The sequence below is a fragment of the Thalassophryne amazonica genome, chromosome 12 (assembly GCF_902500255.1).
Source record: "Thalassophryne amazonica chromosome 12, fThaAma1.1, whole genome shotgun sequence".
Classification (NCBI taxonomy): Eukaryota; Metazoa; Chordata; class Actinopteri; order Batrachoidiformes; family Batrachoididae; genus Thalassophryne; species Thalassophryne amazonica.
In genome coordinates, this window is record NC_047114.1 from 76,607,932 (window position 1) to 76,626,838 (window position 18,907).

Sequence of the window (18,907 nt, forward strand, 5' to 3'; positions counted from 1 at the left end):
AGTGAAGGGGCCATGAGAAATCTACTTAAGCTCCCAATTTTCTATCAGAATACAAACTTCTGATGGGCACTGCACTAGTAACTCTTAATGTTCACAACAAAATAAACCACCAGGAGATCCACCACGCATGCAGTCACCAAAAATATGATTTAATAAACAGTCAAACCAAGGTTAAGTGGCTTGGACTCTAAGAGAATGGCGTGTTCAGGTGTCTTTCATCACGCAGATTTCACCCCTTTTCACCACATTACAAAAACAAAAGATCGGCATTATGGATCAAAGTTCAGTAATCAGGATTAAAGAGCTGCTATCTGGATTAAAGGTCAGTCACAAAGATAAAAAGTTCAAATATATGATAAAAGATTTGTCCTCGGGGATACAGTGCAGGAAATGGGATAAAGGCTTAGCAATTGAGATCAAACATCAGTGATGAGGATCAAAGTTCAGTAATCAGGATTAAAGAGCTGCTATCTGGATTAAAGGTCAGTAACAAAGATAAAAATTTCAAATATGAGGTCTGTTAGAAAAGTATCCGACCTTTTTATTTTTTCAAAAACCTGATGGATATGAATCACGTGTGCTTGCATGAGCCAACCTTGAACCTTCGTGCGCATGCGTGAGTTTTTTCACGCCTGTCGATTGCGTCATTTGCTTGTAAGCAGCCTTTGTGTGAGGATGGGTGGAGTCTCTCGTCATTTTTTCTTTGCAAAGAAAATGACGGAACAACTGGAGCAGCGTGACTGCATCAAATTTTTCCAGAAACTGGGTGACAGCCAGGTGGAAACCATTCAGATTATTCAGATGGCTTTCGGTGATAATCCTGTGGGCATCACACAGATTAAGGAGCAGTACAACCGGTTTAAAGACGTCCGCACAACGGTGGAGAGTGAGCCGTGCTCCAGGCGGCCATCAACGTGCTGAAATGACCAGATCATTGTCAAAGTAAACTCTGTGGTGATATGGGACCGTCGTGTGACTATTCGAGAAATTGCGGAAGAGGTGGACATCAGCACTTTTTCGGCACATTCCACTGTGACAGAAGATTTGACCATGAAAAGGAGGCTTTGGCACGAAGCTGATGGCGGAGCAAAAGCGCCTCCGTATTGAAGTCTCACAGGACATGTTGTGACATGCCCACCTCTTGCACAATTTCTCGGATAGTCACATGACTGAAAAGCCACCGAAAGCCGTCTGAATCTTCCAAATGGTGGAAGAGCTGGGCATCATTTTTCGGAGTCCAGCGTGTCCTGTGAGAATTCAACATGGTGGCGCTTTTGCTCCATCAGCAGCAGCACGAATTTCGCCGCCACTCCTTTTCATGGCCAAATCTTCTGTCACAGTGGAATGTGTCGAAAAAGTGCTGATGTCCACCTCTTCCGCAATTTCTCAGATAGTCACACGATGGTCCCGTATCACCACAGCGTTCACTTTGGAAATGATCCGGTCATTTCAGCATGTTGATGACTGCCTGGAGCGTGGCTCGCTCTCCACCATTGTGCAGACGTCTTTAAACCGGTTGTACCGCTCCTTAATCTGTGTGATGCCCATAGGATTGTCACCGAAAGCCGTCTGATTAATGTGAATGGTTTCCACCTGGCTGTCATCCAGTTTCTGGTAAAAGCTGATGCAGTCGCGCTGCTCCAGTTGTTCCGCCATTTTCCTTGCAAAGAAAAAACGACGAGACTCCACCCATCCTCACACAAAGGCTGCTTACAAGCAAATGATGCAATCGACAGGCGTGAAAAAAAATCACGCATGCGCACGAAGGATCAAGGTTGGCTCATGCAAGCACACGTGATTCAAATCCATCAGGTGTTTGAAAAAAATAAAAAGGTCGGATACTTTTCTAACAGACCTCGTATATGATAAAAGATTTGTCCTCAGGGATAAGGTGCGGGAAAAGGGATAAAGGCTTAGCAATTGAGCTCAAACATCAGTGATGAGGATCAAAGTTCAGTAATCAGGATTAAAGAGCTGCTATCTGAATTAAAGGTCAGTAACAAAGATAAAATGTTCAAATATATGATAAAAGATTTGCCCTCAGGGATAAGGTGCAGGGAACGGGATAATCAGGATTTGCAGGGAATTGAGATAATCAGGATTAAATAGCTGCTATCTAGATTATAAAGAGCTGCTATCTGGATTAAAGGTTAGTAACAAAGATAAAAAGTTCAAATATATGATAAAAGATTTGTCCTCAGGGATAAGTTGCAGGGAACAGGATAAAGGCTTAGCAACTGAGATCAAACATCAGTGATGAGGATCAAAGTTCAGTAATCTGGATTAAAGAGCTGCTATCTGGATTAAAGGTCAGTAAGAAAGATAAAACATTCAAATATTTGATAAAAGATTTGCCCTTGGGGATAAGGTGCAGGGAACAGGATAAAGGCTTAGCAACTGAGATCAAACATCAGTGATGAGGATCAAAGTTCAGTAATCTGGATTACAGAGCTGTTATCTGGATTAAAGGTCAGTAACAAAGATAAAAAGTTCAAATATGTGATAAAAGATTTGCCCTCAGGGATAAGGTGCAGGGAATGGGATAAAGGCTTCGCAATTGAGATCAAACATCAATGATGAGGATCAAAGATCAGTAATCAGGATTAATTTTGTTGAATACCTGTGAATTAGATCATAATGTATGAAGCACATTACTGTATTTTTCACAGTGTCATGTGAGTTATACTCCGGTACAACTTATATACCAAAAAAACATGCATTTGTTGTTATTATTATTATTATTATTACAACAACTATTTACATAAGGCTTCCCAGCAATCGAATCACAGAATAAATATCAGTGATAACAGAGAAAAGTACACTACAAGAATGCACAAAAATCTCAATTATCTGATGATCCAGAAAAAAAGTGTGACTTAGATTATCCCCCCTTTTCAGCAGCCATTTTTTTTTTAACAGGTGTAACTTATCCTCCAGTGTGACTGATATTCTGGAAAATACAGAAAAAAAAACATGCTCTACTCCTTTTGATCTGTCAGAACTAGATGAAGCATGATGATTGGAACAAGTTTGAATAGAACTGTGAAGAAACTTGGCCATGAATGAGATTTCTGAGCGCTGAACACTTTAATATGCAATAAGTGTGAAAAGAGCTTATGTGACAGCAGGGATGTTCCAGCTGAGTGCAGGACGCTCTGCTCTGCTGTCCATGCACAAATTTAAATCTCTCATTACAAACCCGGATGCCCCCCCCCCCACACACACACACACACACACACACCCACGCCCACACCCCACCCCTAGCAGTGGAATAAACGGGTTCTGTCTTTGGCAGCTTTTATTTCTTATTTCTCTGTCTCCACTGTAGCTGCACTGCAAATATCTCACCATGACATCACATGATCTAATGTCTGCCGCTGTGCTTCTCTGAGGTGCCTTAGCGCGCCATCATTGCATTGTGTGCGGGAAGATTAACGCATTCAGTGGAATGGACTGAACCACAATCTATATTTTATTTCGCCTTTACCAAATATGGCTGGGAACTCCTGCTGACTCTGAGTTTAAAGTTTTATGACTGTCAGAGCCTAATGTCTTCACTGAACGGGTTTTGGGTTTGCTGCTGCCGTTAACTGAAAATTATTTCACGTCAAACCTCAGAAGCCAGTATCCCTGTGTGCTTTGAAAACTGCATTTATTGTTAGGCAAAGTCACAGTTTTCACGAATTTGCTTCCACCCGTGTCTTTTGTTGTGATGACTGGTTTGTTATGAGGACTAAATTAAGCATTACCAAGATGGCAGTGGTGGATCTAGAGCAGGGGTTGAGGGCCCCCCCCCCCCCCCCCCCAAAATGAGGGATTTTATTTTGAATTTTATCCAGAAAATATACTGTTGCAAGCATTTCATGTGTGTATTTTCTGAACAAGTGTTAAGCCCCATCCACACTGCACTAATGAAGGACACCGAAGCTAAAACGAAACAAGAAATCTGGACTTACGTTGACTTTCGGAGACTTCGTTTAACCATCATCTAGCTTCATTCCTGTGGCTGACACTTCGTCAGAATTTTCAAACTGTTGAAAAATGTGAATGAATCCTGACGACAACCTCAATTCGTCCACATTCCATTTTGCTTTCTGTCTTGACAGCTCCTCGTTGCTTGCATAGTTCCCGTACTGTACTTCGTCCATCCTCCCAATTCCGATGTCCTGCACAAACATTGATGATATCTGAACGGATCAGTAACTAAAGATCCGACGAGCTGAATGTGACTCGTCCATGTGTGGGATGAAAAGCAACGTTTTAGAAACGATAGCGGCAAGAACGTTTGATCAACTACTTTTACTATTTACGCATGTTCCAGCCGTCTCTGGCTGCAACATGCATGTGCTTGCGAATGTTGTTGCACTCTGCACTCGCAGGCTTTTCTGTGATGGGAGAAGTGTCGGCTCCTTTGTCCACTTTTTCTCAACGATTTGCGGCTTTGTGGCTTTTTTTCCCTTCGTGCAGCGATCGCCGTGTGCCGTGTGACCAGGGCTGAACATTTAGTGTGCGATGCACTTCGTGTGAATATTTTCTGAAGCACTTGCTTTATTTAGTGATTCAAACATTTCAAAAGAGTTCATTTTGAAGCAGGTACTTTATTTCATATATTGATATTTTAGAATTGGCTTTTTTTTTGGGGGGGGGGGGGGTTTGAGGGCTTTGAAACAGTTTTCTTAATCTGTTCTTCAAACGTGACAATGCTGAATCATTTTCTTTTATTGCTTTTAGTGTTTCATTCCAGTGAAATTTTTTTCCAAAACTTTGTTTTTTTCAGTTAGTATTTCAAGCATTTTAGAAGAGTGATTTGTCTCTCTTGACAATAATTGCTTTGTGTAGCACTGAGGTGCCCAATTCTTTCCTTTGAAGGACCATAATGAATCTGGATGAAGGGCCAAGGGCCAAATGTAAATGCTGTTGCTCGGTAAATTACATACATACATCACATGTAAAAGCATTACACACTGAAAAAACAAAACCTAAACAAATTACTTCAACTGGCAATACTTAAATGAATTAAGTTTGTCCAAATTAAAATAAAACAACTTGGTGTAAATGTGACATATGTTAATTTGGCTCAACTAATTCATTGTGGTTTAACAATTAAGCACTTTTTAGGTTGGTCCAAAACAATTCTCTTTTTCAATGCATTTTCTAAAAAGTGATATTGTAAATCTAAAATAAATTTTCAAAATAATAAAAACTACACTTTCATATGCTTAGCAGTAATTTGACATGTATATGTCGCGGACATAAATGAGCGAAACTCTTCAGCATCTCACCATGTCATTTAGGTCCTTCAGACTTTTTTGAGTAAATACTTCAGGGGAGCATTAGCATGGCAGAGCATCCCAGACCACCCACCTTTTAACATTTTTCTTTTTTGCCTTTCAGTTTCTGGGGGGTCTCCACCCCCCCCCCCAGACTCCCCTAATCACAGCCCTCTTAACCCCCTGCCACTTTAAGCATTTTTTAATGTTGATGCAAATTAATATTCAAAGTTTTCAACTAGTTGACAGTAAGGCTGTACAATATGGCTAAATTATCATATCTCAATACTGTCATATCAGTATGAGGTATAATATGACTATGATTTCACACAAAGTTCAGTAACAATGAAAATTAAACCTTCTTAAACAAAACAGTAATAATACCACACTCATTTTGCACTCATAAGGTTAGGATACTGTGCCCTTCAAAAGTATTGGAACAATTGGTATTTCACACATCTTAATTTGTTTATGCCATTTCAAATACAAGAAATACAAAAAAATATATAAAGAATAAAAATTTCTAAAATTATCTTCCTCAAACTCAAACTTAAAGCAAATCTCTAAAACTTGATAATACTTGTAAATAATAATCAGTTTTATTACCAGTTTTCTTCAGACAAGTCAGGGGATGGAAACATGAACATTTCCGTGTCATTGAATATGTCTTGGACTTGACATCAAGTATGAAGAACTGCAAAAGTTTCTTTCACCAAACATCAAATCTGGGCTGTATCTCAGAAGTACGTTTCTGGCAAACTGTAGCTGAACATTCAAGCCTTCTTTTAAGAACATCTTCCTCTACAAGCTGGATTTTATATTTTTAATTAATTTATATCAAGTTGCAGACATTTGCTTTCAGTTTGAGTTTAAGAAGATAACTTTAGATTTATTTATTTATTTGTATTTGAAATGGCATAAACAAATTAAAATGTGTGAAATACCATGTTCCAATACTTTGATGTGCAGTTGAGAGACACTCCATGGCATGTGTATTTTTAAGTGAGCAAAATGAGATGTTATTGTCATGTTCCTGCCATGATGGGTTCATGTCCTGAATCTTGTGTTTTATTTATATAAGGTTGCCAGTGTCATGCCTCAGTTATGTTTTGTCTGTTTTTATTCTTTTGATGTATCATGGGCTTGCCACGTATTTAGTTTGGCTTTATTGTTTATTATTTGCTTTCACTCTTGGTCCCTTAGTTGCTTTAGTCTTAGGTTCATTCTGTTTATCACATTTATTATATTGTGCTTAGTCACAGGGTTTTGTCACTATTATTTTCAGTGCCTCTTTTCTGACCTCTAGTTAATACTGTGAGAAATCTGGAGTCATTTTTGATCAGGATATGTCCTTCAATGCGCATATTAAACAAATATGTAGGACTGCTTTTTTTACATTTGCGCAATATCTCTAAAATTAGAAAGGTCTTATCTCAGAGTGATGCTGAAAAACTAATTCATGCATTATTTCCTCTAGGCTGGACTATTGTAATTCATTATTATCAGGTTGTCCTAAAGTTCCCTGAAAAGCCTTCAGTTAATTCAAAATGCTGCAGCTAGAGTACTGACAGGGACTAGAAGGAGAGAGCATATCTCACCCATATTGGCCTCTCTTCATTGGCTCCTGTTAATTCTAGAATAGAATTTAAAATTCTTCTTCTTACTTATAAGGTTTTGAATAATCAGGTCCCATCTTATCTTAGGGACCTCATAGTACCATATCACCCCAATAGAGCGCTTCGCTCTCAGACTGCAGGCTTACTTGTAGTTCCTAGGGTTTGTAAGAGTAGAATGGGAGGCAGAGCCTTCAGCTTTCAGGCTCCTCTCCTGTGGAACCAGCTCCCAATTCGGATCAGGGAGACAGACACCCTCTCTACTTTTAAGATTAGGCCTAAAATTTCCTTTTTGCTAAAGCTTATAGTTAGGGCTGGATCGGGTGACCCTGAACCATCCCTTAGTTATGCTGCTATAGACTTAGACTGCTGGGGGGTTCCCATGATGCACTGAGTGTTTCTTTCTCTTTTTGCTCTGTATGCACCACTCTGCATTTAATCATTAGAGATTGATCTCTGCTCTCTTCCACAGCATGTCTTTTTCCTGGTTCTCTCCCTCAGCCCCAACCAGTCCCAGCAGAAGACTGCCCCTCCCTGAGCCTGGTTCTGCTGGAGGTTTCTTCCTGTTAAAAGGGAGTTTTTCCTTCCCACTGTTGCCAAGTGCTTGCTCACAGGGGGTCGTTTTGACCGTTGGGGTTTTTCTGTAATTATTGTATGGCCTTGCCTTACAATATAAGGTGCCTTGGGGCAACTGTTTGTTGTGATTTGGCGCTATATAAATAAAATTGATTTGATTTGATTTCATTTGTAATGTTCAATTCATTATTTATTGCACCTTCTGTTTATCAGTTATTTTGTTTCATTAATTGTATTATTCTGTAGTCATCTGGTTTGTTTATTCTCTGATTGTCAGTAGTTTATTTTTGCTCATCTCATTTGTGATTTCAGTTATGCTTTAATGTCAGGTTTTGTTTTCAGTTCTCATGTTCATGTTCTGTTCCTGATCCTGGTTATAGTTGCATTTTATTCTGTCCATGGTTTCTGTTTTGTTTGCCCCTGCACCAGCTCTTGTGTCTTTGTCTGCCACTATGACTCTTTTTGCTCTGTGTTTTCTTCCACTTCCACTCTTGCACCTGCTCACGTGTCTTTGTCTCTTTCATCACTCCACTCTGTGTTTTCCTGCCTTCACTTTGTTGCACTGTGCACAATCTTTGTCTTCCCCGGCCATGCCCCTTCCAGAACTTTCACTGACACCTGCATCATGTTTCACTGATTACACCACCAGTTATTTAAGCCCTCACAGTCTCACAGCTCACCGCCAGATCATTGACTTTGTCACTTTCCAGCCTCTGTCTCACGTCTTGTTTTGTCCAGCTTATCAGTATTTTGACCTTGCCTGTTTTTGATCTCGAGTTTTGTCTTGCCTCTGATTGCCCTTACGCTGTGTATTTTGACCTGTGCCTGCTTTTGACTACGCCTCTGTTTCTTGTCTACCTGCTACCTCTGCCACACTGCTGGACCACACATGTACCAACTACCTGCCTGTTGAGCCAATTAAATCCCTTTTGAACTCTATCAGTCGTGTGAGTTTGCAGTTGTGTCCTACAGTTTGTGCCACGCCTGATAGTTATTTAAGTCCTTCAGACAGCAAAATTAAGATGTTATTTAATCAACAAGTGCCTGCTCATTTAAAAATCACAGGAAACACACGCATATATAAGACAACCCGAATTAAAGGAGAAATGCCGCTTTTAACAACCTGGATCTCATTTCTGGCATAGAATACGGTCGTCTACTCACCAATATAACTTTGGTGTCATTATTAGTCCATGGTTCAAGCAACGTATTCAACAGGTGTACGAGGCATTGGAGGCAGCTACAAAATTACACGTTTTGCACACGTTCCCTGCTTCATGCACACTTTCTGTGCAAATCAACCAAATCCGTACTATGTGTGAAGGGGCCCTCAAAGTGATTTTTCAGAATCTGAGGTGACAACTTGACTCAGAGAGACATCTAGAGATTAAAAGCAATATCAGTTTATTTCTAAGTACAGCAGAACGGGGTCCACACTCCCAATGGGCACTTTCTGGACCTCACTTTGGTGCCTGTACAGGAAGGGGTATGGGTACGTGTGAGTTTTGCCAGTTAGTGTTTTGAGATTTCAAAACATTGAATCATTTTCAGCAAGAAATGTTTCATTTATTGCATCAAGTGTTTTTTAAACCGTGACTCATTGCCTGAAACATTTGTTTTGTTTAATATTGCAAGTGTTTCTGGAAGCAATTTCAGCATGTGGTTCATTCATCCATTCATTTTCTGTACCTGATTACTCCATTAAGAGGCTAGAGCCTATCCCAGAGGTCATAGGGCATGAGATGGTGTACACCCTGGGCAGGACCCAGTCTATCTCAGGGCCACATACAGACAGACAAACACATCCACACCAGCACGCACACCTACAGACAACTAAAAGGTTTACCAATTCACCTAACCTGCATGTCTTTGGATGTGAGAGGAAGCCGGAGCACCCAGGGGACACTTGTTTCAGAGTTGTAGAGAAAATATATATATATATTTATGTCGTGTGTAATTTCGACAAAGGCTTAAACTTAAATCCATCCATGCAGTTACATCTTTTACAATGACAGACATTTTCCAAGAAAAAGATTTAAAGTTTTACATGTGAAAGGAAAGGAAGATGAAAATAAAGCTCTGCTGTATTTGAGAAATTGCTGAGCAGGTGGCGGGGCGGGGGGGGGGGGGGGGGGGGGTGGGACTTTGGACAAAGATGCCGATGTACCAACAGCAGTGGTGATTTTTGCTGATGGGTATCTGTGCTTTCATTTTAAATGGGCTCACCCCCCCACGGCACCCCCCTTACACATTGTACAATTTTGGATACCATCATGTTTACTTGAAATGCTGTTCATGTCACAAAAGCTGGATAAAGAATGAAAAGACATTTTCTTCACTTTTTTTCTGAGGAGATATCGCTCACCCAAATGTGAAATGATGCGATGTGATGGAGGAGCTGCAGCGACCATCGCATGCTCATTTATGTTCATATTTTTGCCTGATATTTATTTTAAATGATATTCTTGTCAGTCGCATAAAAAGACAGTAATTGAAAAAAGGCTTTAAATCATTCAGTCACATTATGCTAACATAAGTTAGGTGGAAAATCAAAGATATTTAGATACCTGACATAAATGCACAGCTGATACAGAGAATCTCAGGGGTCTCAGCAGTGACGTTCATGTCTCTGGGTCCTCTGTCTTTCAGAACAAGAGATGGCATCATGAGGTTGCTGAATGGAGGTGTTTGGTGATGCCAATCCCTTTGCAGGTGAACATTTTTTGGGGGAGCTGCTGCTGGTTCTGATCTTATGGTTGTGACACTAAGGTGATGACTGGATGTCTTTGGTATTAGGTTTCTTCAGAGTATCCTTGGATACCACGGGAATAGCTTTGTGTCAAACAAATGGTTACTGAGGGAGACTCAGATAAGAAGTATCACCTGCATTTTGACGGAACGTCAAGTGCAACAATCTGGCCATGTGATGTGTTTCTCTGTGCAAGAACCAGGATACAGGTATCTCAGTGTTATGGACCCAAGAAAGCCAAGGATACACCAACGATTCACCTGGTAGCAGCACATAGATGGTTGCTTTCAAGATTTTGGGGTGGACTGGTTAACTGCCTGGTTGGTTACCATCCAGGACCCAAGGAGGCTATGTATTGTAGTGGGCATGGCATGCTCCCAAGTGTGCCCTGACCTAGAATCTCTACATTTGCATGATTAAATGTAAACATATTTTACTCTCATACATGTTATGCGATTGTTCTTCCAATCTTCCCACTGGCAGCTTGTACAGGCGTAGTTCCAGTCTAGCAGCATTTTACAGGTAGCTCAATATCTGTATTTTACGTGATTGGCAGGGGCATCAAAGTAACTGTGGATCATCCTGAGGCTGCTTCCTGTGAGTGTCTGATTGATTGACAAAGCCTGTTTGCGTATGCTTTGCTAAACCTGAAGATAAATCCTGTTATTTTCCATTTGGACTGCCTTCTTTCAAGCCATGATTCACAATTCTATATTGCCGTGGGCGATTTTGTTAAAGGAAAAGGACGTTGCGTGCCCAAGCACCACCAGTATGGCAACAAACATGCATTAGTGTAAATGTTTAACTGCTTAGCCTTAGCAGAGGTTTGTGCCCTCTGAGTGCTCTACTTGCAACATTCACTGTATCCTACATAAAATATAGAAATAATGCAATGATAAAATACCCTCGCCCATATGAGCACTGTGTTCTCTATAATTTGCAGTTGTTAGTTAATTATTAAGATCCTATTGTCTTATGTGCAATTTATACATGTTTAATAAAGCCCATGTATCAATCAACCAAAAACAATGTTTATGTTTTAATGGTGTCTACAGGAGGCCTTGCATGTGTGTGTGTGTGCATGAACTTTTGACAAGAGCGGAAGTTGTGCAAATCAAGGAATATTTGTAGATCGCCCTCTGTACATTTGCAGGTATTAATGAGACAAATTTAACTCCATAGGAAGTTAGCTTTGCTTTAGCAGAAGTTAGCATGCACGCTAATGTCTGCAAAATGTCTTTTTTAAATGACTCCAGAGGTGTTATCGGGTTACAAAAACAGCGTTTTCAGTTTTAGAAGTGTTTATGTCTCGCTAGCTTTTACATATCAGAAACGAAGCATGTAACAGCTAGCTACACCAGGAAGTGACATCACCATGTTAATGTCCGTGAAATGTCTTGTAAATAAGTTCAGAGGCATTATTAGGTTCCAAAAACAGCATTTTAAGTTTTAGAAGTGTTTCTCACTACCTTTTACATAATATATGATAAACTTGTGTATAACCACACAAAACAAAGCGGTTTTGAAGAGACCAACCACTGATGTCATGGAGCAGCTCTACTCTGGCTGTCACCCACATTGAAACCGACCGAATGTTTCAATCTGTTTCAGTTTTCAGGTTAGCCATCTTTGAACTTGTCCAAGGTCTGTGTCCTAAGAATGTTCCCTGTGAATTTGAAGACTGTGGCAGTAATAGGACTGGACTTATGCTGAGCACAAACGGATGGACAGACAGACGCAAAGCCTTTGTAATACCCGATGGCCATATTTGATGGCCTCGGATAAAAATGAAATGTTGACCTGTTCCACTAAGCTTGGTTGTTTAAATAAGAAACATAAAAATAACAGGCAACAAAATTGTTAAAAAATTATTTAGCATATCACCCTAAATTAGAATAAGTGGGTGTAGAAAATGTATGAATGAAAAACTGCATATTATGTTGATGTTTCCTACTTAAACAAGTTTTGTGGGACTGGTTGACATGCTGTAACTAGATACAATAACTAGTTGACATGCTGTAACTAGATACACTAGATACACTAAATACAATGTTCCATTTTTAGTGTATGTATATATATATATATATATATATATATATATATATATATATATATATATATATATATATATATATATATATATATATATATATATACATATATATAGACTATTCAGCAGAGTTGTATGTTTTCAGTGATGAAACACACAACTTTAAAAATACTAGAAGCCACTCAGAGAGGGCATACAGCACATCCACCAAAGTGACCTCTTTCACACTCCCAAAACACCCATTTTAACTTGTATTTAGCATTTGTAAGAGTAGAATGGGAGGCAGAGCCTTCAGCTTTCAGGCTCCTCTCCTGTGGAACCAGCTCCCAATTCAGATCAGGGAGACAGACACCCTCTCTACTTTTAAGATTAGGCTTAAAACTTTCCTTTTTGCTAAAGCTTATAGTTAGGGCTGGATCAGGTGACCCTGAACCATCCCTTAGTTATGCTGCTATAGACTTAGACTGCTGGGGGGTTCCCATAATGCATTGAGTGTTTCTTTCTCTTTTTGCTCTGTATGCACCACTCTGCATTTAATCATTAGTGATTGATCTCTGCTCCCCTCCACAGCATGTCTTTTTCCTGGTTCTCTCCCTCAGCCCCAACCAGTCCCAGCAGAAGACTGCCCCTCCCTGAGCCTGGTTCTGCTGGAGGTTTCTTCCTGTTAAAAGGGAGTTTTTCCTTCCCACTGTTGCCAAGTGCTTGCTCACAGGGGGTCGTTTTGACCGTTGGGGTTTTTCCGTAATTATTGTATGGCTTTGCCTTACAATATAAAGCGCCTTGGGGCAACTGTTTGTTGTGATTTGGCGCTATATAAATAAAATTGATTTGATTTTGATTCATCAAGCCTTGCCATAAAATTTCATGAAGGTCCATTCATAATTTTTTTAGATCAGTGTTGCTATATGTCCAACATTCTTCTGGATCCTACATCCAGAATATGTTCTGGTTGAATTCAAAAATTACATAATTTATTTCCTAAGACATTATTCATCTGTTTCCAAAATGTCATTAAAGTTCATTATTATAAACAAATTTTGAATTTAATGTTCCTGTCCAGGGTCCCGCCTCTCGTCCTGTGACTGGTGGGATAGACTCCAACCCTGTTGATTGGAGAACAAATGAATGAGTGAATGCTGAAAATTTCTTCTGGATCCAATATTTGTTCTGGATCAAATTCAAAACAAAATGACTCATTTTCTAGGACTTACTCCATCTGCTCACCAAATTTTATCAACATCCTTTCACAGCATTTTTGCTACATGCAAACATTCTTCTTGAACTTCCAGATCACCTCCAGAATTGAATCCTGGAACATTATCTATCTGCTCACAGAATTTCATTGAAATACGTTCATTACTTTTTGAGTTATCCTGCTGACAGACAAACACTGGTTGGTGTCCGTCACTGTTCACACATATATTGAAAGTCCTTGTAATGCACTGTTGTCATTTTATCAAGATACTTCACATCAATTTAAAATCCTTACTGGTTATGTCACTGCAGTGTAATGTTTGTGGCAGTGCTGTGTTGGCTGTGATGCTCCTTATAGATTTATGATGTATTCATGTTCATGCGGCTAAAATGTGCCATCAATCAACACCTTCTCAGTCCTTCAATTAAATATGTGAGGGTAGATTTGTCCTTATAACTGCATGAAAAGCACAAATGATACTGATTCAGTTGCAGCTGTTTCCACTGACAGGAGGCGTGATACTCTGCTTCTTATCAGAACAGATGGAGCATCAGCAGACCAAGAATAAATGTAAAAAATAATAGTAATTAAGCATAATAATAATAAAAATAAAAAAAAATCACCAATGACATGTGATACTGGGTTCATTTGCAGGATTTCTCATCTTTCATCAAAGTGACAAGCCAGTCACAACAGACTGATCATTTTCAAACAAATGCATGTTAATGAACTTTTGCTTTGCAGATTTCTTACTTGTTGTGTTGTATTTCACTCCATTAATGTACTCGGGACAGGGTCTCTCCACGATCCTCCCCGAGCTGCTTCGAGGCCAGCAGGTGCCAATCTCATCAGTGGTGGCATTGCAATATAAACCTTACAGGGGGGGAAATAAAATAATAATAACTAGGAGCTTTTCTTTTCCCAAAAAAAAAAAAAAAAAAATGGAGAGAAGCAGTTCCGTCTTACCATCAACGCTCAGCAAAAACGAAGCGTTTTCCCAAAAAGTGTCTTGGAAAGCGTCGATTAAACTACAGTTGACGTCTCCAAACTCTCCGAATATGATGTGATAGATGGTCGCACCCATAGTTTTGGAGCCGCCGGCTTCGGATACAGACGGATCCGGTTTGCGCGCAGCGAGCTCAGCGGTGCGCGGCGAGGATGAGGCGCGTACAGCCCGGAGCCGCTCGTCCAATCACAGCCCAGGATCCGCACGTCCGGCCAGCATCACGGATTCCTCCCCGTCATATTTAAATAAGAGCGCAGTGCGTTGGAGACGGAGCGGCACCGTGCGTTCGGCAGCTCCCCGTACGCGCAACGGATCCTCTTTGCGCGTCTGATTTGGATCAATTCGTTTGGTGAACTTTGGCGTCACTTTCAAACTCTGAGTGATCACCTCCAAATGAAGGGAGTGGGATCGTGTTTTACCACAGGCGGAAGAAGTGGGGCACACACACACACACACACACCATCACCACCCTCACCACACACACGCGCCTATATTGTCTGCATTTCATCAGTCATAACCAGAAAAGTCAGGTCCCACTCACTGCTCAGTCCACTGGCTTTTCAATGCAATCCAAAGAAGTACTTTAATTTTGAAATGCAAGTCAAATTTAATAGACTAGAACCTTTATTGTCACTGTACTGTCCTCTGCCTTTAACCCATTTTAATTACAGTCATACACAATGCAACCACTAGGAGCAGTGGCAGCCACAGTCCGGCACCTGGGGGCTGCCTTGGTCAGGGGCAGAAAGCAGACCCTAAATAAACATGTTTTTTGATTGTGCCCAGAAGAAACCCAGACAGACATGGAGAGAACATGCAAACTCCACACAGCAAGGGTGGGAAGCGAACCCATGATCTTCTTGCTGTGAGGCACCAGTGCTCACTAATCCACTTGATGGATATTTCATCAAACCACAATTTTCAATTTCAATTTATTTTCATTTATATAGCACCAAATCACAACAAAGTTGCCTCATGGCGCTTTATACAAGTAAGAACTAACCTTATCAACTTTAACCTTATTAACCAAGATCTAACCTTATCAACCCCCAGAGCAAGCACTCAGGCAACAGTGGTAAGGAAAACCTCCCCCTGAGGGAGAAACCTCAAGCAGACCACCAGAAGTATTTATTCCCACTAGTAAGTTGCCTCACTCAGTTCTTTTAATTGCATTAGTTTAATGCTACCTTTCATTCGCCACCTTTTTTTAAAGGTATTTTTAATGTTAAAAAGTTTAATTTTAATGTTTTTTGCAACATATTACTACCACTACTGCAAATAATAATAATAATAACAATAATAATATTGGAGCGTGAGGTCGATAAACAGATTGGGGCAGGGGTGGTGGCCAAGTGGTTAGTGTGCTTGGTTTTAGTGTGTAAGGTTCCCGGTTCAAACCCCACTCATACCACATGTCTCCATGTAATGTGGAGTGGCGTCAGGAAGGGTATCCGGTGTAAAACTTGTGTCAAATGAACATGCAGATCAAACTTCTGCTGTGGAGACCCCAAGTGAAAACAAGGGAACAGCCAAAGGGTCTTACTGGATCGATAGATGGATGGCATCTGATGTTTTATGGATGGTTTCCCATTTGAATGATTAGATACATAGATTGATAAAGACAACACAGGTAAAAAAAAAAATACAAAACAACAAATTTCAGCCAGATTTAAGAGACAGGGAATAAAATAAGGTTTTCAAAGTGTAAATGGACTAAATTTCTACAGAGCTTTTAATTTGATGTAGACACCTAAAGCTTATAAATATCCACACACACTAACATGCATATTGATAACAGGGCGCTGTCACGCAGACAGACCACCCAACTGCACTCTGGGAGCAACATGGAGATGAATGGCATTGCTCAAGGGCACTTTTGTGAGATTCTTGTCTGACATCAATCTTCTGGTTACAAGCCCGCCTCTCTAATCTCCGGGCTGCTCTCATGTTGGTGAGGTCCTGATGTGGAGGGACAGATTCAGATCTCTCTGTCTTGGACCTCCAGAAGCTTCTGAATAGCAGATCTCAAGTGTGTCAGAGAGGCAAAGAAGCACTAACTCATGTACGTTATAACACAAAAACAAACTATAAAACCATCTCTAACACTAGGTATCTGGGAGCCAGTGTGATGAAGACAGGTGTGGTCCCTCTCAAATGTGCCTGTAAGGATCAGAGCTGTACGTGTGAGAAGCAAAGACTGGCTGACGCCTGTGTACACATGATTGTGATTGTCAAGCTGAGATAAGTTGAAGGTGTGAATCACCTTCCTGATGGAGAGAAATGGCTTGACCTTCGCAAAGACCCTCAGCTGATGGAAAATAACTTTGACGTTTGCATTTATTCATTTGTCAAATGTGGGACTGCTGTCACAAAACACTCCCAGGGTTCTCTCAGAAGATTTACTACAAGGACCCAGAAGGTCAAGGTCACCACTAAGAGTAGCATGGAGGTCGAAGAGGTCCAAATAATGCCACTTCAATTTTCTGTTCATTTAAGATGAAGATGTTTGGTGCTTTTCAGGTTTCAACAACATTCAGGCAGTGCATTAACACCTTCATAGGAGTTGCAACTTTATGTTTTAGTGGCATATAAACCTGTGAGTCATCTGCATAATTGTTTAATGAAATGGCGTTTTGTTGTTAATTTTGTTTTTGCTTGTTTTTTAACACTGAAGCAACCAAGTTACTTTAGTGACTGAAATGAATGGTGTTGCCACAGTTACTTTGAAAAGTTATTTTTCATACAGTTACTTTATACAGTTACTTCATTAGCAGCTTCATGCAGTTACTTTATTAGCAGCTGCCGAGAACTTGCAACTAATATGTGATGTAACTAGTAATCTAACTTGGTTCCGCTTAAGACTGAGTAATCAGCAAAGTAACTAATAATTACTTTTCAATCTTAAAAATAACTGTTAGGTTACTAGTTACTTTATTAGTTACATTCAGCAGCTGCCAATAAGTTGTCTGCAGCTGCTAATGAAGTAATATAAAGTCATTGTAAAAAGTAATTAATAAAGTAAGTTTTCAAAGTTACACTGGAAATAACGAAGTGGGGTCATTTATGATCTCATATTTTATACAGGAATGTGTTTTTTGTTGTTGTTTGTTTGTTTTTTTCTTAATGGCTAAATGGACTGCATTTATATAGTGCTTTTCCATCTGCATCAGACACTCAAACAGCTTTACAATAATGCCTCACATTCACCCCAGTGTGAGGGTGCTGCCATACAAGGTTCTCACTATTCAATGGGAACAACTAGGGGATTAAGGACCTTGCCCAAGGGCCCTTAGTGATTTTCCAGTCAGGCTAGGATTTGAACCGAGGATCCTCTGGTCTCAAGCCCAACGCTTTAACTACTAGACCATCACCTCCCCCAAATAAATTGCTTCCTTTATGTGTGACAAATATTTTAAAATGTTCTAATGTAATTAATTATGGCTTCCAACCATTCTTTAAGGCAAAGAAGACTGGGTGTTGTCACATCATGCTTCATTGGATGCCTGCTTGATTCCTAACGATGATCAGCATGAGACTTTGATCTAGAGGAGGGTTTCTTTCCCATGTTGTTCAGTTTTTGCCTGTGTATGGCCTGTCAATCCCATCCTGATTAGGAGGTCCTTTGTTGCCAACAGACTGACCATCTGGTTGGCCTATTGGGGGCACTTCTTGGCCTCTGATTCTTTCACAGGCTCATCCATGAGTTCTGGCATTACCTCCAGTCTTTGCCCGACCTCTACCTACTCCCCTTGAAGGCCGATCCTGATCTCATCACTGTGGGCTTTAAATGTCTGTCTCAAGGCTTCTGCAGCAGTAAGTTGTGCTATTCTGGGTCTGTTAGCCACAGTTCACTGCAAAAAATTACAAGACTGTGATTAGAACAGAAACATGACAATAAAATCAAAGCCTGTCATTTTAAAATGTTCCAGAGTCAAAAACAGTATCACACAATTTTCCATTATCAATGCCACACAATTCTTATAAAAATAAAAAAATAAATAAATAAATAATAGTTGCCTGAGAAGTTGACAAATTCATGCTAGGAAACAACAATGGCACATGTAAATATTGGGCTGGTGTCATAAATGACCCAGCCTGGTAGCTGCCTCCCTCAGCGACCACAGATAAGGGGAGTTGCTGATAAGGAGAACTCATCCAGCAGAACAGTATTTGAGAAAGGGCAGACAAGGTGCAGGTTTCCGTTGCAGCCACTGACTCCAGCAGGTGATTTCACTGATTAACATCACTTTGAGCAGGGTGAGATGAGTTCATGAGTGAAATCATCTGCTGGAGTCAGTGGCTGCAACGAAAACCTGCACCCTGTCTACCCTTTCTGGAATACTTGGGACACCACTGCCTTAATCAGCTTTTTAAAAAAGATCATTAAGACTTTTAAAAGTTCTACTTGTTTTAAAGCTAGATCGAAATACAACGTACTTGAATAACAC

At 40.2% G+C, this 18,907-nt stretch overlaps 1 protein-coding gene across 1 annotated transcript in view; it reads right to left on the reverse strand.

Annotated features, from left to right (window-relative positions):
• Positions 1 to 14,701, reverse strand: part of LOC117522153 (corticotropin-releasing factor receptor 2) — a 162,783-nt gene extending 148,082 nt beyond the window's left edge. The window contains exons 1-2 of the mRNA XM_034183532.1: positions 14,420 to 14,701; positions 14,207 to 14,326 (exon numbers count right to left, since the gene is read on the reverse strand). Of these exons, the coding sequence (XP_034039423.1) occupies positions 14,207 to 14,326; positions 14,420 to 14,537 (238 nt within the window). The 5' untranslated portion in view covers positions 14,538 to 14,701. The remainder of the gene's footprint in view (positions 1 to 14,206; positions 14,327 to 14,419) is intronic.
• Positions 14,702 to 18,907: the final 4,206 nt, after the last annotated feature.